Source organism: Protopterus annectens, chromosome 12.part0 (assembly GCF_019279795.1).
Source record: "Protopterus annectens isolate FY-2018-M chromosome 12.part0, PAN1.0, whole genome shotgun sequence".
In the NCBI taxonomy this organism is placed as follows: Eukaryota; Metazoa; Chordata; order Ceratodontiformes; family Protopteridae; genus Protopterus; species Protopterus annectens.
In genome coordinates this window covers 1,293,100,625-1,293,123,558 of record NC_056746.1, presented here as the reverse complement: position 1 = coordinate 1,293,123,558, position 22,934 = coordinate 1,293,100,625, and the positions used below count along the sequence as shown (strand labels likewise).

General features: G+C 45.3%; 1 protein-coding gene across 1 annotated transcript in view; it reads right to left on the bottom strand.

The window, feature by feature from the left end:
• The window catches only part of TM9SF4 (transmembrane 9 superfamily member 4), a gene marked incomplete in the record, with an annotated part of 2,004,758 nt that overhangs the window by 1,730,480 nt on the left and 251,344 nt on the right, over window positions 1-22,934 (bottom strand). Inside the window, 1 exon segment of the mRNA XM_044090345.1 lies at window positions 20,466-20,565. Within this exon segment, the coding sequence (XP_043946280.1) occupies window positions 20,466-20,565 (100 nt within the window).

Genomic DNA, 22,934 nt, shown 5'->3' with positions numbered 1-22,934 from the left:
GCAAAGGGAATGGAAATCCTTATGCGGTATTTGCTTCCCACAAGAAATACAATTATTAACTTTCTCTGACATCGGTCTGAGGCAAGAAAAGTTTCTAACGGGTACTTAGCTTTAATGAAGACTTCGGTTCCAAATATTTTCGTAAATCAGGAGCTGGCCGACCGGCACTTGCGAACTGCTTCTGCTTTGAGCACCACGCGGCAAAAAAGACTGAAGAACATGGCGTCGGCTTTGTCTTATATACTCTGGCCTTCCTGACGTCAGAAGAGTAAGCGACGGCGGCCGACGCCGGACCAAGACTTTGGAATTCGGCCGACCGAGGGACCGCCTGACGGCTGAAAACCCATCTGTGATTACTGCAGCTGTATGCACGATGAACATCATGGATCTTGATAGAGGAAAAAGAAAGACCACCCTGAAGCAAATCAGCCAGGTATTCCAGGATCAGAGGAAGGGTAGGATGAGAAGAAGATTCCCCTCTAGCCTGCATCCAAAGAGAGAATCTTTCCTATTTGCCAGCATAAGACTTTCTAGTGCTAGGTCTCCTGGCCTCCTTCAGCATGTCAACCACCTGCTGGACCAAGGAAGAATAGGATGGATTCATACAATGAGCCAAGCTGCCAAATGGAGAGACTGAAATTGAGGATCTAGAACGTTTCCTCCTTCCTGAAAGTACAGTTGTGTACACTTACCATAAATGTAGATGTTAGAGTGTCTTCACTGTTGCAGTCATGACTGTAGGGTTCTCCCCTGCCGGCAGACAGCCCTCAGTCGGCCAGAATCCCAAAGTCTGGGTTTGGCGTCGGCCATTCAGCCACACTCCCTGACGTCAGAGCGCCAGGAGTACAAAGCTGACAGCCGACGCCATCTTCTCCAGTCTTTCTTGCCCCAGATGTCAGGAGTCCCAAAATGAAAAAGGTCCCATAACCTTTGCAAATACACCTCAGAAGAATGGTGAAAAAAGGAACTACACAAAAGTAAAAATAAGAGGGGACAGGAGGGAGGAAAACCCAGACTGCAACAGTGAAGACACTCTAACATCTACATTTATGGTAGGTGTACACAACTGTACTATGTTCATCGTGTTTCACTGTTGCAGTCATGACTGTAGGGTAGAATCCCAAAGCTGAAAGAAAGAGGGGAGGTCATAAAGAAGAAGGGGCGGCTAAAAGGCCCTGCAAGACTGCTGAGGCAAAGCCTGCCCTAGACTTAGAGTAGAGAGGTAAATTGTAGTGCTTAGAAAAAGTATGCACTGAACTCCAAGTTGCAGCTTCCAAAATGTCTTTGGTAGGAACTCCCCTGAGGAAGGCCGCGGAAGTGGCAGCAGCTCTGGTGGAATGAGTCCTTATACTCCCTGGGATTTGCTTTCCATGGTGTGAACAACAAAATCCAATTCCATGAGCAATCGATTTAGAAATGGTCCGTTTTGAAATGGCTTTACCTTGGGAACTTGAAGCATAAGAAACAAACAATTGTTCTGATTTTCTGATGTCCTTGGTTCTGTCCAGGTAAAAACGTAGTTGTCTGTGTACATCCAAGGAATGTAAGATCCTTTCCGCTTTATTTTGAGGAGCTGGGACAAAGGTTGGCAAGTGGATAGTTTGATTTAAAGCCACTTTGGAAACCACCTTAGGCATGAAGGTAGGATTAGTCCTCAAAGATACCCTGTCTTGATGAAAAATAATATAAGGTTGCACAGCCATAAGAGCTTGTAACTCTGAAACTCTCCTGGCAGAGGTTAGGGCTAACAAGATAGCTGTCTTCCAAGATAAAAACTTGATGTCAGAAGAGGCAGCAGGCTCAAAAGGAGGCAAGGTTAGTGTTTCCAAAACATAGTTGAGATCCCAAGCAGGAATGGGAGGAGATCTAGGAGGTCTTAAGTCCTTAGCTCCTCTGAGAAACTGTCTCATGAGCTGGTGGGAAAAGATGGGAGGGTCTGTATTATAATGAGCGGAATTAGCAGAGGCATGCATCTTAATGGAAGAGAAAGAGAGACCCTTATTGTAAGAGATCTGTCAAGTAAAGTAAAATTAATGTTAGGAAGAAGAGGATCAGAATCCTGAGCCTGCATCCAGGAACAAAATCTTTTCCATTTTCCTGCATAAGATTTTCTAGTGCTAGGACGTCTGGCTTCTAAAATGACATCCATAACCTGCTTGGGTAGGAAAGAAGAAATCAAGGGCCCTGGATTAACCAGGCTGCCAGGTTGAGAGTTCTGACATGAGAGTGAAGAACCTGACCCTGATGTTGGGACAGAAGGTTCAGAGACTGAGGTAAAACCCAAGGGGGGCTCCAGGCATAGGTTTTTTAGAGTTGGATACCAAAACTGCCGAGGCCAATTTGGAGCTAGCAAGATTATCATCTTGGGCTTGTCCTGTTTTATCTTCAATAAGACCCGTGGAAGAAGAGGAAGAGGCGGAAAGGCATATCCCGAGAGGTTCCTCCAACTGAATGGCAGGGCATCCACTTTCCAAGCTTCTCTGTGGAAAGTCCCGGTGCAAAAATTCTGAAGTTGGTGATTGAGATGGGATGCAAAGAGGTTTATGTGAGGACATCCCCAGACTGCTGTTATCATCCTGAATATTTTGGTGTCCAGCATCCATTCGTGTGGATCCGAAAGGTTTCTGCTCAGACTGTCTGCTAGGAAGTTTTGTTTCCCTGGTAGAAACTCAGCTTGAAGATCCAGATTGCAAGCTAGAGCTGTGTTCCATAGATCCATGGCTAGTCTGCAAAGGGGATAGGAATGAGATCCCCCTTGCTTGTTTATGTACCACATAACTGTGGTGTTGTCTGTCCGTATTAGTAATTGTCCTGGTTGTAAAAGATTCCTGAAGGCCAATAGAGCTTGCTGAACAGCTAACATTTCCTTTAAATTGATATGCAGGTGCTTCTGATCCTTCGTCCAAAGGCCCTGCAGACAGTAGCCCTGAAAATGGGCTCCCCAAGCATAATCCGAGGCGCCCGTGGTTAGAATCTGAGTGGCAGGAGGCAGACGGAAGGGTTTCCCCTTTGTTTAGAGCACATGCCCTGGACCACCAAAGAAATTCCTTTTGAAGGCAAGGAAGGACGGAGATCAATATGTCTAAACTGTGGCAATGCTGAGACCATACACTTTTTAGGTACCACTGTATTTTCCTCATGTGAAGTCTTGCATATGTCACGAGAAGGATGCAGGAGGCCATGTAACCCAAAGCCTGCAGGAATTTCCTTGCAGATAGTTGAGTTAAAGTTGCCAAGGTTTTGAAAGTTGAAGCCAGCTGTAATTGTTTTTCGGATGTCAGAAATGCCATCTGGGTTGTGGTGTTTAGAAGAGCACCCAGAAAGGTTATCTGTTGTGATAGTGTCAAATTTGACTTTATGTTTACAGAGAATCCCAGGAACTTGAGGAGGTTCTGTACAAATTCTAGATGCTGGAGTAAGACATCCTTGCTGTCTGCCTGAATAAGACAATCGTCCAGATAAGGATAAATTTGAATTCCCTTGAGTCTGCAGTAAGCTACTACTGGAGCCAGGCATTTGGTGAAGACCTTGGGCGCAGTAGACAATCCAAAGGGCAGCGCAGAGAATTGAAAGTGCCTCGATCCGCCCTTGAACCCGAGGTATTTTCTGCGATCCTGCCTGATGGGTATGTGTAAATATGCCTCCTTTAAATCCAAAGTCACCATCCATGCATCTTTGGACAGCATTGGAAGTAGCTGCTGTAGAGTAAGCATTTTGAATTTTGGAATCTCTAGAAAGGTGTTCAAGACCGACAGATCCAGAATGGGTCTCCATGAGTTTTGCTTCCTTGGCACTAGAAAGAGCCTTGAGTAAAAACTTTTTCCCATCTCTGAAAGTGGAACCAGTTCTATGACATTCATAGCCAAAAGAGCTTCCACCTGGTTTAAGGCCTCCGTCCATTGATGTTTTGGAAGGTCTGGCCATCCTCTTGGCCTTGGCAAGGTATGAAAATGGAATATGTAACCTCTTAAAACCACATCCAAAACCCACTTGTCTTGGGTTATTCGAGTCCAATTTTGATAAAAAAAGAGAATTTTCCTCCGAGAGGGGCTTCCAGGCAAGAAGTTCTTGTAGCCCAACAGAGGGAGTCTGAGTTTGTTTCCTTTGAGTTTGTGACCTGCTCTCCCCCCCCCCCCTAGGGGTGGAAGCAGTCCACTGCCTTGGTCTATAAGAAGCTTGTGTTTGAGGCCTTCCTCTGGAGCGTCTATATCTACCCCTCTGAGGCCTGTCTGAAGTGGGAAAGGACCAATTTTTTGAAGGCCAATTCCTGCTAAATCTAGGTGGCTGTACTTGTAAGAAATCTTTAACTGTTTGCATGGATTTCGCCTTATCCTCCATCTTTTTAATCACCTCTTCAGCTTTTGATCCAAACAAAATATGCTGAACAGGAGCATCCAATAATTTAGCCTTTACTTGTTCAGGCAAATTTTGTTCCTTTAGCCATGCATGCCTTCTAATGACTGTGCCAGAGGCTGCAGCCCTACAAGATGCCTCCAAGGCATCAAATCCACAGTGTAAACCATGCTTCCCAACTTGTTCAGTGGCATGCAATAAGTCATGTAATTCCTTATCTGCACAGGCAGAAATGGAAGTAAGCTTTTGTTTTAAAACAGACAAGAGAAATTGCTGGTATTTCAGCATATGAAACTGACAGTTTAAAGCCCTAATGGACAAAGTAGCAGAAGTGTACACCTTTTTGCCCCATCTTTCTAAGGATCGAGAATCCTTTTCAGTAGGAATGGGATTTTTGGCAGAAGCGGCCTTAACTCCCTTAGGACTCTGAGAAATGGTTTCAGGGTAAGCAGAAGGGTTCTTGTATAAAAAAGTACAGTTTTGTACCTACCATAAATGTAGATGTCCGAACTGGATAGCATCTGCAGTCATAACAAGTGGGTTGTCCTGTCGTCAGGCAGCCCTGCAGTCGGCCGGATTCCAAAGTCCGGGTCCGGCTTCGGCTGATGTCGCACTCCTCCCGACGTCATCTCTGTTGGTCTTCGGGTATAAAAGCATCAGCCGACGCCATTTTCCTCAGTGTTTCTTGCCCCAGATGCCAGTAGCCCTCTTGCAGGCTAAAATTTTGGATAGATGCCAATGTTTCCAAATAGATAGAGGTAAACACAGCAATAAGCATATATGTACATATATACAAACAAATACACCATAAAGACCCCCAACAGCTAGCTATTAGGAGGGTAAACACCCTAGGAGTACCACAGAGGGAAGGAGGGAGGGTAATCCTGACTGCAGATGCTATCCAGTTCGGACATCTACATTTATGGTAGGTACAAAACTGTACTATGTCCTTCATGGATGCATCTGCAGTCATAACAAGTGGGTAGAATACCATAGCCAAGTAGGGAGGAGGATAAAAGTAGATTATGGTGTGTTTAGGATCCCTTGCAGTACAGCAGTGGCAAACCCTGCTCGGGATCTGGAATATAGAGGCAAATTATAATGCTTGGCAAATGTATGCACGGAGGTCCAAGTAGCCGCCTCAATAATGTCTTTGGTTGCCACTCCTCGTAAGAAGGCTGTGGTAGTGGCTGTTGCCCTTGTAGAATGAGGTCTTATGTTCTGTGGAATTGGTTTTCCATGGAAGGAGTAACAGTATCGTATGCAATTTCCTATCCATTTGGAGATTGTCTGTTTGGAAATAGCTTTTCCTTCCCTTCCTGTTGCATAGGCTACAAAAAGTTGGTCAGTCTTTCTGCTATTTTTGTTCTGTCCAAGTAGTAGCGTAGCTGTCTATGTACATCCAAGGTATGCAGTATTCTTTCCCCTCTGTTTTGTGGGTTGGGAAAGAAGGTAGGTAGGTGGATTGCCTGGTTTAAAGACACTCTGGATACCACCTTGGGCATAAATGTAGGATTAGTCCTCAAGGACACTATCTTGGTGGAAGATTAGGAAGGGTTGCACTGCCATTAAGGCCTGTAGTTCTGAAACCCTCCTAGCTGAAGTAATTGCCAGTAGGAAAGCAGTTTTCCATGACAGGTGTTGTAGGTCTGCTGTTGCTGCTGGTTCAAAGGGTGATAGTGTCAACTTTTCTAGCACAAAGTTTAAATCCCAAGCTGGTAATGGTGGTTTCCTTGGAGGTTTTACATTCTTGATTCCTCTGAGGAACTGCCTGAGCAAAGGGTGCGAAAAAACAGGTGGATCAAAGCTGTATTCTGCTGAAATAGCTGATGCATGTATCTTGATGGAGGAGTAGGACAGGCCTGAATGAAGAAGTTCGGCCAGGTACTCCAGAATGTTAGGCATATCTATGTTTGACACATCTTTTCCTCTTTCCGTACTCCAAATGACAAACCTTTTCCATTTTCCAGCATAGTTCCTTCTTGTTGAAGGTCTGCGTGCTTCAAGAATAATGTCTTTAACTCTTTGGGAAAGTTCTGGATTAGCTGCTGCTATGTGATGTTCCATGCAGTCAGTTGCAGCGTTTTAGGTTTGGATGTATGATGCTGTAGTTGTTCTGAGTTAACATCAAAGGCATCAGTGGTATTGGCCACATATTGTTCCGAGACATGCTCTTCAGTAGTGGGTACCAGTGTTGTCTTGGCCAGTTTGGAGCTATCAGGATTATCCTTGGACGTTCTTCCTTGATTTTTAGTAGTACCTTGTGTATCAAAGGAAGAGGTGGGAATGCATATGCTGTTAGGCCTTTCCAGTTGAAGGAGAGTGAGTCCACTTTCCATGCTAGTGGGTGGAATGTCCTTGTGCAGAATTTTTTGAGCTGGTAATTGAGAGGTGATGCGAACAGGTCTATCTGTGGCATTCCCCATTTCTTCGAGATGGTCTTGAAGATGTCCGGGTGCAGCTTCCATTCGTGGGCATCCGAAGTGGTTCTGCTTAATATGTCTGCCAGAGTATTGTCTTTCCCCGGTACAAATATTGCCTGTAACTGAATGTTGTAGCTGAGTGCCAGGGTCCACAGCTCCAAGGTCATTCTGCATAGGGGGTATGAATGAGTGCCTCCCTGTTTGTTGATGTACCACATGACTGTGGTGTTGTCTGTCCTTATCATCAACTGTCCCTCTGAGAAATGGTTTGAACTTTTGGATAGCCAGTTTTACTGCCAGCATTTCTTTTAGATTGATGTGCAGGTGAAGTTGATCCTGTGTCCACAATCCTTGCACGCATTTGTCCAGCATGTGGGCCCCCCACCCTAGGTCTGAAGCGTCTGTTGTGATGGTCTGGCTTGGTTGACATCTGCGAAAGGGTAGGCCTGGGTTTGACTGGCATGCCTGAGCCCACCATAGGAACTCCTGTTTTAAGCATGGAATTAGTGGAATTTCTGTTTCTAGACTGTGTCTGTGTTGGGACCATAAATTCTTTAGGTACCACTGTAGTTTCCTCATATGTAGTCTGGCAAATGGGACCAAGATTATGCATGATGCCATGAAGCCCAAGGCCTGCAGAACTTTTCTTGCTGTTAACTTGTTCAGTTTTGTTAGTGCCAAGAAGTAAAGAGGAAGTTCTTTTTGTTTTTCTGTAGTCAGGAATGCCATTTGTTGTACTGTGTCCAATTCCGCGCCCAAGAATGTCCTTGTTTGGGATGGTATCAGTCTTGACTTTTGTAAATTGACTGTGTATCCCAGTCCTTGTAGCAAGTAAATGACCCTTTGTAAATCTGTTGTCAGCTTGCTTTTGTTGTCCCCTTGTAGCAGGCAGTCGTCCAGGTATGGGTAAATTTGAATTCCTGTAGTCTGCAATGGGCGATTACTGATGCCAGGCATTTTGTGAATACTCTGGGCAGTAGATAAGCCAAAGGGCAATGCTGAGAATTGATAGTGCTCTGATCCTGCAAGAAATCTGAGGTATCTTCTGCAGATTGGTCGAATGGGGACGTGCAGGTATGCCTCCTTGAGATCTAGAGTTACCAGCCAAGACTCCTTGCCCAGCATGGGAAGAAGTTGCTGTAGGGTCAGCATTTTGAATTTTGGGACAATGATGTATGTATTTAAGGTGGACAGGTCGAGAATTGGTCTCCAACTTTTTTCCTTTCTTGGAACTAGGAATGGTCTGGAGTAGAACCCCTTTCCTTGTTCTGCTGTTGGCACTCTTTCCACAGCTCTCATGTTTGCTAACTCCATTATGTGGCGTAGAGCCTCTGTTTTTTGATTTGGAGGTAGATTTGGCATTCCTCTTTTGACTGGTAAAGTGTGGAAGTGAAACCGGTAACCTTGATCTATGGTTTGTAAAATCCACTTGTCTTTTGTTATGTAGTGCCAGTTCTTTGAAAATAAGGTTAACTTTCCGCCTAGAGGAGCTGCTATTTGTTCCCTGGTAGGCGGATTTAGGATTAAGTCACTGTGGTTGTGCTGATGTAGTGGCAGTGGCTGTGCCTCTGTTGTTACCTTGCCACTGTCGTCCTCTGTAGGCACCTCCTCTGGATTGGTTTCTGCCTCTGGAGCGTCTATTCCTACCCCTTTGAAATTTTGTGGAGTCAGGAAAGGACCAATTTTTGGCAGGCCAGTTCCTGCTAAACCTTGGGGGTTGAACCTGCAAGAAATCTTTAACAGTTTGAACAGATTTTGCCTTTTCTTCCATTTTCTTCATAACCTGCTGGGCAGGTGTACCAAACAAACTTGTCTTGTCCATAGGAGCATCTAGCAACTTAGCTTTAACATGATCCGGTAAAGCTTGTTCCTTTAGCCATGCATGCCTTCTTATCACTGTACCTGTCATGGCTGATCTAAATGAAGCCTCCAGTGCATCATAGCCACATTTTAAGGAATGGTTGCTAACCTGTTGTATGTTATTTACCATCTCTAATACATATTTCTTATCAAGAGATTCATCAGTGGTTAGTTTTTTAGTTAACTGATCAAGCATAAACTCTTGGTATTGTATCATGTGAAACTGACAATTTAAAGCTCTAGCTGAGAGAGTAGCTGAGGTGTAGACCTTTTTACCCCATCTGTCTAGTGACCTTGCTTCCCTTTCAGAAGGAATAGGGTTTTAGCTGTGGTCGCTGCTACTGCCTTGGGACCCTGGGATATAGTTTCTGGGTCTGCAAGTGGGGCCTTGTAAAGGTGGTGATGAGTATCTGGCACCCTGTAAAATCTGTCTGGTTTGGCAGGGGCTGGGGGTAAAGAATCTGGAGCGGAGCAAACATCATTGAAAGCATCATCCACCACAGAGAGAACAGGAGGTATAGCTAAGGGCCTGTGCTGTGGGAGGTGCAGAAAGGTCCTAAGTCTTTTTCTGGAGTCTGAAAAATCCTGTTGCTGCCATTGGAACTGTTCTCGCATGGCATGCAAGGTTTCCCCAAAGGAGAATTCTTCTGGTGGGGAAGCAGCTGGAATGGATTCTTCAGCATCAGAATCTTCAAAATTGGAGAAGGGAGCCTCAGGCTGGTCAGTTATGTCTGATTAATCAGCAGAATCATCAGAAGAAACTGGCTCAGGGGGCTCTGCCCTAGGTCTCTTCTCTGGGGGCTGAGAGGCCCTGTCTGGGTGAGGTTGAGATCCTCTAATTAAAGAAATTAAATCTTCTGCCAAAGAAAGCATTTGAGAACTAGAAGAGGGCCTGGATGTGGGGGGTTTAACAGGCACTGATTTAGTAGTCTTGGCTGCTTTAGCCCTGGCGAAGGCCTTAATGGACATGGCAGCTGGAGGCCTAGCAGCACCACGTGCTGGGGTAGAGACATCCAAGGGGATGGTGTCTGATAAATCAACCACCGTAGTGGGTAAAATTTCTGAAGTCGATTCAAGAGTTGTAGCAGGGGCCTCAGTTGTAAGAAAAGGTTCAGCTGTACTTTGAGCAGTTTTCTCGGTTTCGGCCGAAACCGAGACACTCGCGGTTTGCTTTACCGTGGTCTTTATCTTTGCATTTTTTGGGGGTAGTCGGAGGATCCGACGGCATAATGTACGCAAAATCAGAACCGAAAAACTGTTCTGCAAACTCCGACCGACGCCTATGCGTTCGTCGGTTGAAAGAAGCACAGGCCGAACAGGCTGCTACGTCGTGGGCTGGGCCTAAACAAGGCAGACAGTAAGAGTGGAAATCTTTATGAGGTATTTGTTTCCCACAGGTTAAACAATTGTTAACTTTTTCTGACATCGGCTGAGGCAAGAAAGAGTCCCCAACGGGGTACTTAGCTTTAGAAGTCTTCGAAGTAGTATTCGGTAGAAGTAATCTCTGGATCCGACCGACCGGCACTTGCGAACAGCTTCTGCTTCGGGCGCCACGCGGCAAGAAAGACTGAGGAAAATGGCGTCGGCTGATGCTTTTATACCCGAAGACCAACAGAGATGACGTCGGGAGGAGTGCGACATCAGCCGAAGCCGGACCCGGACTTTGGAATCCGGCCGACTGCAGGGCTGCCTGACGACAGGACAACCCACTTGTTATGACTGCAGATGCATCCATGAAGGACATCTGGTGGGAATCAGGAACCCTGTAATATCTATCGGGTTTAACAGGAGCAGGAGGAAGAGTCAGGGGTTAAGTTAGCCTGCGAAAAGGCATCATCCACAATATCCAAAACAGGAGGAATAGCCAGGGGTCTATGTTGGGGAAGAAGAAGAAAATCCCTCAGTCTTTTCTTAGATTCCGAATACTCCTGTCCTTCCCAGTGGAAATGTTCCCTCATTTCATGCAAAGTTTCCCCAAAAGAGAAATCCTCAGGGGGAGAAGCTGAAGGAATGGATTCCTCAGCATCAGAATCCTCATAAGGAGGGAAAGAATATTCCTGGTCAGAAGAAACTGAGGAAACAGAAGCCTGATCAGAGGAATCATAATAAACATCCTGCCTTGGCCTTTTATCTTGAGGGGGATGTGAACCCCTAATCATAGTAAGTAAATCCTCCGTCATCTTGAGTAACTGTTTCTGTGACTTGGGAGCCGGTTCAGAGGAGGCCTGTGTTGCAGTCTTTGATTTAGAAGGAGTCTTTGCCTTTGTCTTTGGCTTTGCCTTTATTATAAGCTGAGTAGGCCTGAAAACCCCTTCGGAAGCCGGTACCTGCACAGCGGCTCCGGACCCATCCGAAGGAGCATTGTCCGAAGGTCCTGCAATAGAAATATTTAAAGGCCTGTTTGGCTCCTCATGAGAGTCCGTTTCGGCCGTCGGTTCTGAAATGGCCGACGACAGGGGCTGCAAAAGCGCCTCACTGACGACAGCCGAACCTGAAGCTGGCTCCCCTTGTGCGCTATCATCAGATTTGGACCTCGGAGGCCTGTCTTTATCCTTGCGACGTTTGTGAACTCCGGTAGCCGGAACCGTATCCGACGACATTTTGTAGTTAAAGCGCCTACCGAAGTAATGAAAAGCAAAATCGTACCTTCGCTTAATTGTACGTTGATTGAATCTAGCACAAAACCGACAACTAGCTACGTCGTGGTCAGGGCCTAAGCAAGGAATACAGTAAGAATGAAAACCCTTATGAGGTATTTGCTTCCCACATGAAATACAATTAACTTTTTCTGACATTGGAGTGGAGCAAGAAAAAAGTTTCCCCAACGGGGTACTTAGCTTTGAGTTGAGAAGAAAATCTTCGGACTGAAGTTTATCAGAAAAAATCGTCAGGAGTCAGCCGACCGGCACTTGCAATACTGCTATCACCGCACGGCAAGAAAGACTGGAGAAGATGGCGTCTGCTGTCAGCTTTGTACTCCTGGCGCTCTGACGTCAGGGAGCGTGGCTGAACGGCAGATGCCGGACCCAGACTTTGGGATTCTGGCCGACAGAGGGCTGCCTGCCGGCAGGGGAGAACCCTACAGTCATGACTGCAACAGTGAAACACAATGAACATCCAAAAGATCTGGCCTCAGAGGAAGATGCCAAGGAGGAAACTGGGAGAGACTGCGAAGCAATGGATACCAATGCTGCCTGGGCCAGTCCAGAGCTATGAGAATAGTCCATGGTCATCTGTCCCTGATCTTGATCTTCAATAATACTCTGGGAAGAGGAGGGAAGGCAAACTGACAGCAGCGTCCAAGGGAAGGACAGAGCATCCCTCTCCAAGCTCTGCTGTGATGCTGCCTGGTGCAAAAAAGAGGAAGAAGATGGTTGTCTAGAGAGAAGAGATCCACTTGAGGAGTGCCCCAACAATGAATGATGCTGTAACAAAAAAAAAAAAAAACTGCTCTGTTCAGCTGCCACTCATGAGGATCCAGGGTCTGTCTGCTCAGCTGGACTGCCAAAACACTGAGCCTTCCTGGAAGAAACTGGGTTAGGAGATGCAGGCCCAGAGATGCTGCTATGGACCAAAGACTCATGCTTTGTCTGCACAGGAGGCAAGAATGAGTCCCTCCCTGCTTGTTGATGTACCACATGACTGTGGTGTTGTCTGTCCTGACAAGAAGGGTCCCTGGAGAAAGAAGATGCTTGAAAGCTAGTAAAGCCTGCTGGACTGCCATCAACTCCTTTAAATTTATGTGCAGGGGCATCTGCTGGGCATTCCAACTTCCCTGTATGCATCTGCCATCTTGGTGAGCTCCCCAGGCGTAGTCTGATATGTGTCTGTGGTAAGAACTTGAGTGGCCGGAGGTGGGCAAAAAGGCATGCCTTTGTTCTGCAGACAGACTGTTGCCCACCAAAAAACTCTGTCCGCAGACATGGAAGCAGAGGAACGATCACATCCAGGTCCTGTGTGTGCTGACACCAAGTGTTCTTGAGGTACCATTGCAATTTCCTCATTTGCATTTTTGCATATGGAATCATGAGAATGCAAGAGGCCATGAACCCCAGAGCTTGCAGGTATTTCCTTGCAGGGAACTGGGACAGGCTTGCCAAATCCTTGAAGTAAATTGAAAGAGTTGTTTGCTTCTCCTGGGTGAGATGTATCATCTGGGCGGCTGTGTTCAGACTCGCTCCTAGGAATGCAATCTCTTTGGATGGCACCATTTTCGATTTTTCCACGTTGAGAGTGTAACCCAGGGAAGAGAGAAGAGTCTTTACAAATTCTAGATCCTTTAGCAGCTGTTCCTGAGAATTTGCTTGAATTAGACAGTCGTCCAAGTATGGATAAATCTGAATTTTCTTTTGCCTGCAAAAAGCAATGACTGGAGCCAGGCACTTTGTGAAAACTCTGGGAGCAGTAGATAAGCCAAAGGGCAGCACAGAGAATTGATAATGTTGCTTGCCCACCCTGAAACAAAGGTGTTGCTTGCCCACCCTGAAACAAAGGTATTGCCTGCAACTTTCCCCGATAGGGATGTGCAGATAAGCTTCTTTGAGATCCAATGTTACTAGCCAGGAATCCTTTTCTAACATTGGCAGTAACTGATGCAGAGTGAGCAGTCTGAACTTTGGAATTATCAAGAAAGTGCTCAGAATGGATAGATCCAAGATAGGACGCCAGGTGCCTTCTTTTTTTGGAACTAGGAAAAGTCTGGAATAGAATTCTGGCCTAACTGCTGAGCAGGAACTGATTATATTGCTCCAAGATGTAACAGAGACAAAATTTGCTTTTCTACTTCTGCCCTTTGGTTTGGAGGCGTGTCCAGGAATCCTTTGGGTACTGGAAAGGTGTGGAAAGAAAACTTGTGCCCTAGGAATACAGTTCTGAGTACCCATTTGTCGTCCATGATGGTAGCCCAAACATTTGCAAACAGAGCCAACCATCCGCCTAAAGGACTCTCCGGGCAGGCAAGAACAGGCAGAGGTTGGACAGAGTCACTGGGAATGTTTAGACTGAGATGCAGGTTTAGAACTTCTCACCTTGGAAGAGGAAGCCTGCCAATGCTTAGACCTTTGAGGGGTAGCCCACTGCCCCCTAGACTTGTAACCTCTAGAATGGCTCTGTCTGCTAGTATCACAGAACGTCCAACTCTTAGACGGGTAATTCCTGCTAAAGCAAGGAGACTGAACTTGCAGGAAGTCTTTAACAGTCTGCATAGACTTGGCCTTGTCTTCCATCTTCTTGAGCACTTCATTGCTCTGCTGCCAAAAAGACTGTCCTTGCGCAAAGGTACATCTAAAAAGCTTAGCTTTAACAGGCTCTGGTAGGGGCTGCTCCCTGAGCCAAACGTGTCTTCTAATAACGAAGCCAGTAGCTATAGCCCTACAGGAGGCTTCTAGAATGTCAAAGCCACAATGTAAAGAATGCTTATTGACTAGACTGGCAGAATTCAGCAAATCCTGCATATCCTTACTCTCCACCAACTGAGCCTGCTATCCTAGTTTTAATAGCTTCCAAGGTGTGCTGCTGGTACTTCAGCATATGAAAAAGACAATTAGTAGACCTAACAGCAAGAGTGGCAGAGGTATAAACCTTTTTACCCCACCTATCTAGGTTCCTGGATTCCTTGTCAGAAGGAACAGGATTTTTAGCAACAGTGGCTTTAACTTCTTTAGGGCCTTGAGAAATAACCTCTGGATCAGCAAACAGATTCCTGAAAATAAACAAATGAGAATCAGGAATTCTATAGTACCAGTCAGGTTTCCTGGGAGCAGGAGAAACCGAATTTGGAGTCAAGGAATTTTCCAGAAAAATATCATCAACCACTGCCAACACAGGAGGAATAGCCAAAGGCTTATGCTGTGGCAAATCCAAAAACTCCCTAATCCTTTTCTTAGAAAGGGGTAATCCTGACTTTCCCATTTAAAATGTTCCCTGAGAGTATTTAAATTATCACCAAAAGAGAAATCTTCTGGAGGAGAAGCAGAAGGGATTGACTCCTCTGCGTCTGAATCCTCAAAAGGAGAGGAAGCTTGAGAAACAACCTCTTCATCCACAGAAATACTAGAAGTATCCAAACATGAAGAGGACAAAGCCTCAGGAGAGACATCCCTACACTTTTTGAAGGAGGCGGCTGTGAACCCCTAATAAGAGTCAAAAGGTCATCAGCCATTTTAACCATTTGAGAATGAGGGGAACGAGAAGAAACTGGAGCCTGCTTCTTCACAGGCTTACGACTGGAAGATATACCTGCAAGTCTAAAGGACTCGGGAGGCCTGGCAACCGCCGAAGTTGTCGGTATGAGCTTGCTGTATGAACGAAGAAATGAGATCTCTGACACCAGAGTCAGCTTTGCGGCTCCGGATCCAGCTGAAGAGGCAACAGGCGGAAGGTCAGAAGGCAAAATGGATGCTGAAGGCCTGGGAACCTCAGAAATGGTCTCAACCGAGGCTTGCGGTTGAAAATCTGCGGGCTGCAAAGGCACCTCACTGGCTACCGCATGACTGACGACCAACCTAATATAATAAGAGGACTTGACATTAGAAAGGCTGTCGCAGTCCTTATCCTTACACTTCTTGGGGATATCCAAAGCCTGAAGACCAGCAGACGCCATACCAACAAATTTAGGCCAAACTCTAAAATGCTTAGCTAAAAACTTAGTCCGACGACGAATAGTACGTTGATTAAAGGAAGCACAAAGATCACATTTAGGAAACGTCGTGGTCAAGGCCTAAACAAATACAACAGGAATGAAAATCTCTATGGGGAATCTGCTTTCCACAGGTAAGACAATTATTAACCTTTTCTGACATTCGTTAAGGCAAGAAAAAGAGGATCCCCAACAGGGTACTAGGCTGTAGTTGACTTCAACTTCATAGTCGGAAACACAAAAGGTAAACTGCTGACCGGCACTCGTGCAATAAATGCTTCTGCTTCAGGCTCTGTGGCAAGGAAGACTGAGGAAGTGACGTTGGCTGCCTCCTTTTGCATCAGACGCCCCAACGTCCTTTACAACCGACAACAGACGTCATTTTTACTTACCTTTGGTATTCTGGCCAATCGAGGGCTACCGGGAGCCAGATAACCCATTGGTTAGGACTGCAACAGTGAAACACGATGAACATTGTACCTTTGAGAAAGGCTTTACAAAGCCTAGAAGAACCCAAAGATACAGCATTCTCTCCAATACAAAAATTAGAAATTGCTGCAAAATGAACTTTGACAGCAGAAAAACTGGCTCCTGAATGAAACAGACCACCAGCTAGGAAATCCAAGACTGCTGAAATGGGCCCTGTAAGCAGATTAATGTGATGCTGTTGGGTCCAAATGGAAAACCTTTTCCACTTTTATAAATTTTCCTGGTAAAAGACTTGTAGGAGGAAGTCAAAATCTTTTGGACTGGGGAAGAAAGCCTGGATTGTCTAGCCATCATCGGAACTGGAGAAACCATGCGGTTAGTTTCAAGTAGTGAAGATCCATATGGAGTTGCCCTGAGGGGTACGACAGATCATCTAGATAAGGTTCCAGAGTCCATGGATGTCAAATCAGATGAGACCACAGGAAGGTGGACCAGACTTGTCTAGGCCAAAAGGGAACAATGAGGATCACTTTGCTCTTCAACCTGCATGCTTTCTGAAGAATATGGGACTCAGAAAAACCATTGGGAATGCATAAAGTAGACAGAGGGGCCAAGTATTCACTAGAGCATCTCTTGGTAACTCTCCTTGTGGAGGGATCAGGGCAAAGTACCTGCTGCAGTTTTTGTTGAACGGAGGGGCGAAGAGGGCTGACCCTACCTGAAGAAAATCCTGTTTGACACTGACTGGTTCAGAGACCACTCATGAGGCATCAATGTCACTGACTGGTTCAGAGACCACTCGTGAGGTATCACGACTAATAAACCTGCCTGCCAATATGTTGTGCTCCCCCAGACTGTGCATAACAACTGGAAAGCGGTTTGTAGAAACAGCCCACTGCCACACTCTCACTACTCTCAACAAAGGGGGGGGGGGTAAGACCTGGTTCCACCTTGTTTATTGATGTATGACATAAAAGACACGTCGGTCTGAATCGCAATGGTCCCTAGAGGAAGAAGGGAGTGAAAGGCTTGCAATGCTAAAAGCACCACCCTCATATCTCTAGGAAACCAGTATGCAGATTGCTTTCCAGGGGAGTCCACATGCCTTTAACTGCCCATTCCAGGTAATACCCCTCCCCACCTCAACTGGGAGGTATCAGTGGCCAACGTAGCGATGGGGGTGGGAAGAATGAACGGTTGGCCTTGAGACACTTATGGATCATGAAGCCACCAGAAAAGAGAAATTCTGCACATGAGCTAGTCTTATAGGATGACTGAAGGGATGGTGCAGAAGGGACCATTAGACTGACAACATTCATTGCAGGACTCTCATGTGTAAGTGTGCTGTTGGTAGAAAAGTCATTGTTGCAGCCATAGAACTCAGAGCCCTGAGAAAAAGATTTGCTGGAGGAACTGGAACTGCTAGCATTTACCTGATATCCATACTTAGTAAAACAATCCTGCCCAGTGGAAGGTAGTCCAGGGTTGTGTTTGTATTCAAACAGGCTCCTATAAAATCTATCATTTGCACAGGTTGCTAGTGAGACTTCTGAAGATTTATAGTGATCCCCAAGGTTGGGGCCAACTGCCAGAGAAAGTCCCTGGCCTGAATAGATGCCTGGATGGTGTGACTAGGATCCAGTCGTCCAGGTAAGGAAACACATGGAATCCCTGCAGTCTGAGGTGAGCTGCAGCCAGTGTCATGAATTTGGTGAACATGGTGAATGTGATGAGACCAAATGGTAGTGCAAGAAACTGGTAAAGACTGGCTCCCTGCCTGAAATGGAATGGAGGTACCTTCTGGAGCATCTGTTCATTTTTATGATAGTGCGTATCCTTTAATTCACATCCTTTAGTTCTACAGAGCACATTCAGTCATCCTTCTGAAGAAAGGGAAGGATGGACTGAACCATGACTACCTTGAACTTTTTGCGTTTCACAGATTTGTCAGGTAAGTTAGATCCAATATGGGCCCCGAGTTTCCCTGTTTTCTTTAGAACTAAAAAGAATCTGGAATAAATATCTAATCCAAGTTGGTCTGAGGTGAACTCCTGGATGATTTTTTTCAAGCAACTTTGCAATTTTCAAAGCTGCCGCCTCCCTCTGAATGGGTGGAACATTGGGGAGGCAGTTTTTTAGTTTAGGGAGATTTGAAAAGGGAATACAGTAACCTCTGGATAGGATTCCTTGCACCCATCAGTCACTCGGGATGGCTAACCAGGCTTTCAGGTGCAAGGAACAACATCCTCCAACTGCCTCCAGAGATGGACATTCAGGCAATACTTCAGGGATGCTGCAAGGATTTCTCCTAAGTAGAATCCCAGACCCCTGATTCAGCAGACCTCTGCCATAGGGGCAGCATCTGCCCCTGGAGGAAAAAATCTCCCTGAGCATCTTGGAAAGGGCCCTGGGACTTTATAAACAACTTCTTCCTCCTCTACTAATTCCTGGAGAAGAGAAACAGATTCTGACGGCAAACAGGGTTTTTCCATCTTTTTTTGCTGCAGGAGTGTGTATCATGAATAGCTGGTCCAAAGGAGGAGGAACCACCAAAGGGGGCAATGACAAAAGACACCTTGAAGGGTTCCATGAAATCACACAGCCGCATCCAGGCAGGACGCCGAATGGCAATGCCAGAACCGGCCTCCCTAGAGGTGCCCTCATCTGTGCGAGGGATGAGCCACACGGACACATTAGAAATGGACTGCAGGTGGCCATACAGGAGGCAAAGGTATTCCCATTCCTCTACAGTCATGGACTCAGAGCCAGAGCTAGAGAGTTCCTTAAGCAAGTCCCTCTGTAGCCTCGTAAAGTGGGAAAGGTAATTCAATGCTCTGACAAAGAAAGTGGAAGAAGTGTAGACCCATTTTCCAAATCTGTTCATAGCCCTAGACTCCTTATTAGGGGGATGGACAGAGCTTTCCTGGGCAAGCTCTTTCTTGGTAGCCACTGCAACCACCATGACATCTACTGGAATGTCCTTCATCCAGTGGGGTCTATCCTGGGGGGGCACTAAGAATTTTGTCAGCTGTTTTAGGGATCGGTTCTGCAGTGTCAGGTTCTCAGGTTCCTTCCATTCTCTTACAGGCACCAGATCCACTAGGGGGTCTGCAGGGGGGGGTGCACACCCATGATGTAGACGGGTCGGTCCCAAAGGCCTCCAGGAAAACGGTCAAACCCAGGATAGGGTTTGGTGTCGACCAGCCACCTCTCTAAAGGATTTCTAAAGGTATTCATAGTAGACGTCAGGTGGAGATCTAGAGGACCCCTCCTCTTCAAAGTCAGTGTCTGTCATGAGGGAATCCTCTGGGGAATCTAGGTGCCTCTTTTTGCAGCCTTTCTTCCGAGGGGCCTCCGAGGGGTGGTGGTGTCGGAAGAAGGCTGGGCTTCCACAAGTGGAAGAGACTGGAGGCACTTACTGGCCAGCTGTTCTGGTGGCAGAAGAGAGATCTCAGATGCAGAGCTCAGAAGGGGAAGTGCTGGATGTGATACTGTAGGAGCCGGAGGTCTCCTAGGAGCAGAGAACATCTTCTCCACCACCTTGAAGGCTGAAGGACTCCCAGAGACCCTCACCTATTCTGAAGAATTAGAACAGACCATCCTCGGTCACCAGCAGCCCTTAGGGGAGGAGTAGACGCAGATGTGTCAAACATCAAGGTGGAAGCGGCAGCTCTAAGAACTTCCGTGTCAAAGTCATCCCTCTGAACTCGACGAGGCTTTGTTTCCGAGAAGGGGTAGGAACAGAGCAAGTCAAGGAAGCAGTCTGGCTCGAACAGGAAAAGACCATCGGACGAGATGAATCAGCCCCAGGGACCGACGGATCCGGAAGCTCCGAAACTGCAGGTCGGATCGGAGGAGATACTATTCTGTAGGGGGAAGTTCTGCTCGCAGATCTCATAGGGGACAGAGCTGTGATGACCTACAACTGGATCTGCATATGGTGAAGCTTCGTCATCAATCTGTCCATCTCATTCACAGACAGGCTCCAAGAGGACCTAATGGAAGAGGAAACAGAGGAGGGCCTGGAGCGACGTCTAGGTGAAGCATCCAGAGGAAACATACTCGATACCACAAGCTCCAGCCCAGAAGAGGCGAATGGGGCATGGGGCAGAGAGGAAAAAACAGAGATTGGAGCCAAGGAGCTCTGCTCCGAAGTTCTCAAGGCCTTTTTAGGAGGTTCCTACACAACTAAGACAGAAGGGCCCATTTCTTAGGATCCCTGGCCTCAGACTTTTTGTTGGGGGTTTGAGCACCTGAGACAGCAACAACAGCCAGAGCCGAAGGGCGGTAAGGCTTCTAAGGACCAGCTTGTTTCTTCTATCTGCAAGGGCCCGAGGAAAAAGGCCTTGTAGATTGAGCAATCTACCTCAAAATGGGCTGGACCGAAAGGATATTGTGCCCACAGGAAGTGCATTTTTTTTTTTAAAGCCAATGGGCTTGTCAAACTTCTCTGACATATTAAAGAAGGAAAGAGAGAAAAGGAAAAGCAGTCACAAAGGGAGCGCGACCACCAACAAGGTAGAAAAAACTACTACAGAGTTTGTTTTTTTTTTTACGAAGGAAATATTAGGAGGAGCAAGATAGTATGGGTAGAGTGGGAGCAGTGCTAGCTTGGAATCCTTAGCTTGCTGACAGCCTAGTCAGTTCTGAGGTCAGAACAGACCCCCACAGGTTTGATGAAGACTGAAGAGATAACATCAGATCATACCTCGTCTTGAACAACATATTCCAGAAAAAAAGAAAAGAAAAAAAAAGGAACTTACCAAGATTTTCAGCTTTGTAAGTAATTTTGTCAGGCTGACAAAAAGGTAACGAGTAATATTCGTAAGGTAGCTGCGTTCGTGAACTTGTCAGTTTCACAGCCTAAAATAAAACAAAAAAAATTCCCTCTCTCAAGTAAGCAATGAATGCAAATCAACGTTAAGAAGTTTTACAGAGAGCAGTGCTAATTGTTAGCAATAACCAAGATAGACATTTTTAGATTTAGTTATCAATTTTGTTAAGACAGTTTCACTTCCAAGCAAAATGATTCCCTCACTTACAGTCAGTTGCTAACACCAGATAACTTGTTGCAGCTGGTCAAGAACAGAGCAACTCAAATTCCACAGATCTCTTTGAAATTATGACTTGCAAAATTTAAAAATGTTTATTTTTACGAAGTCTTTGGCTAATCACTGTAACTTTTCAATGTTTTAGTGCCAATTTATAGTCAAAAACTATGGTAACTAATATAATTAAAGTGTATTCTTCTCTGATTATTAGGAAACAAGCAAATAAACGGGGATTCTGAATTTACAGTTAAGAAGCTGATGCTAAGGAGAAAAAAAAATTGTATCCAATCTTATCCAAAAGCTTACTTCATTTCCATCAGGTACAATACCTCCTGTTGTGTTTTTGCTTCAAGTAGGAGCCATTCAACCATGCCAAGCCATGAACCATGCAGTATCAATCTCACTATTAAAGAAAGCAGTAAAACTGCCAGTGTCCCCCTTTTGTAGCAATGGCATCTAGCATCCAACTATTACCCCAACTTGCATTCACCTTTGTAACACAGGGGATAACCTTTTTTTATTCATTTTACCCTACAACTCCAGGATGTGTATGAAACTGATCACTTGTTGATCACTGACCTGCCCTGGGAAACTTCAATAAAACAGTTAAAACACTGACAGCAAGTAACACAATTATGCACCTTTAAAACATAGTTTGGATGTCTCCAATTAAAAATCGGTTTATGCTTAACTAAAACAGCCTTAGACTTATCTGAAAATGAGGTAGGTAATGTCTAACATGCAAGAAAGCCAAAAAAATAGTTATGTTCTTACCATAATGTTCCACCTGAGTTGCTGCTTTGTCTTCAACCTGTGGGTCTAAGATCTGACTTGGCCATATACTCCAGCCTTGGAGCCGAAAACTAAGCTCCTCCTCTCCTACCCATAATGCCCCACTCCTTTCACCCCTCAGATTGAGTTTGCTGCTGATGAACAAAAAAAAATTACCTAAACATAACTACGCATCAGCTATACCATACAACAGAGTACAGAGTGTGGAGAAGAGCACTTTTGGCTAACATCAGAGAGTAAAACAATACTAATTTCATAAAAAAATTAGTACTGATGAAGGATCAGCAATAAAACATGAACAAATAAAGCTCAGTGAGGAGTACTTTAGAAAACTTAAATTAGTCCTGAAAACAGCAATGACATCTAGGAATAAAATCCAAGCCATAAATTAATTTGCTCTTCCTGTCCTAACTTATAGTTTTGGAATGACTGACTGGCCGAAAATAGGGTTGGATAGATTGGATATCAAAACAAGAAGGATGCTTCACACTCACCAAATGATTTATAAAAATCAATGTATAACAAGATTATATATTCCCTGTTCCAAAGGAGGGATAGGTCTCCTTGAAATGGACTACATGTATAGATTTGCAATCGTGGGACTCCACACATCTACTGATCTCACAAGATCCAAATGTAGTGAAAGTTTTGAAACATGAGGAGAATAAATCTAAGATGACATATCTTCTTAATTTAGCAAAAGCATATCTACATCCAGCAGGAAAGGAAATCAAACCAGAAGTAGATAAAAAAACAGGCAGCAACTGAAGGTGCTAAAAAACAAGAGAGAGAGTATAAGGTGAAGTACCAGGTGGGAAGGCAAGAAATGTGGAAAAAACATAAATATAGTTGCAAGTACAGAAAACTTCCGGAAGTCATGCTGATCAAGAACGAACACATGAATGGTTAAGGAGAGGCAAATTCACATCAAGAAATGAAAGGTTAATATTGGCAGCCCAAGATAGTGGGCTACGTACATGCTGGTTTGCAAAGTCCACTGAACATGTGGGAGAAAAGTACAGTTGTGTACACTTACCATAAATGTAGATGTTCGACTGTATTCACTGTTGCAGTCATTACATTTGGATAATCTGCTGTCAGGTTGCCCTCAGTTGGCCTGAATAACAAAGTCTTGGGTCCTGCGTCAGTTACTGTCTCCTCTTCCATGACATCAGGTCGTCAGGGGTATAAAACATGCAGCTACTGCCATTTTAAACAGTTTTTCCTTCCCAGATGTCATGTGCCGAGGTATTTGCTTCCCACAAGTAATACAATTATTAACTTTTTCTGACATTGGTAAAAAGCAAGAAAAAAGTTTCCCCAACGGGGTGCTTAGCTTTCGTGAAGACTTCGGATCTGAAACTCAAACTCGAATATTTCAGTAGTCTG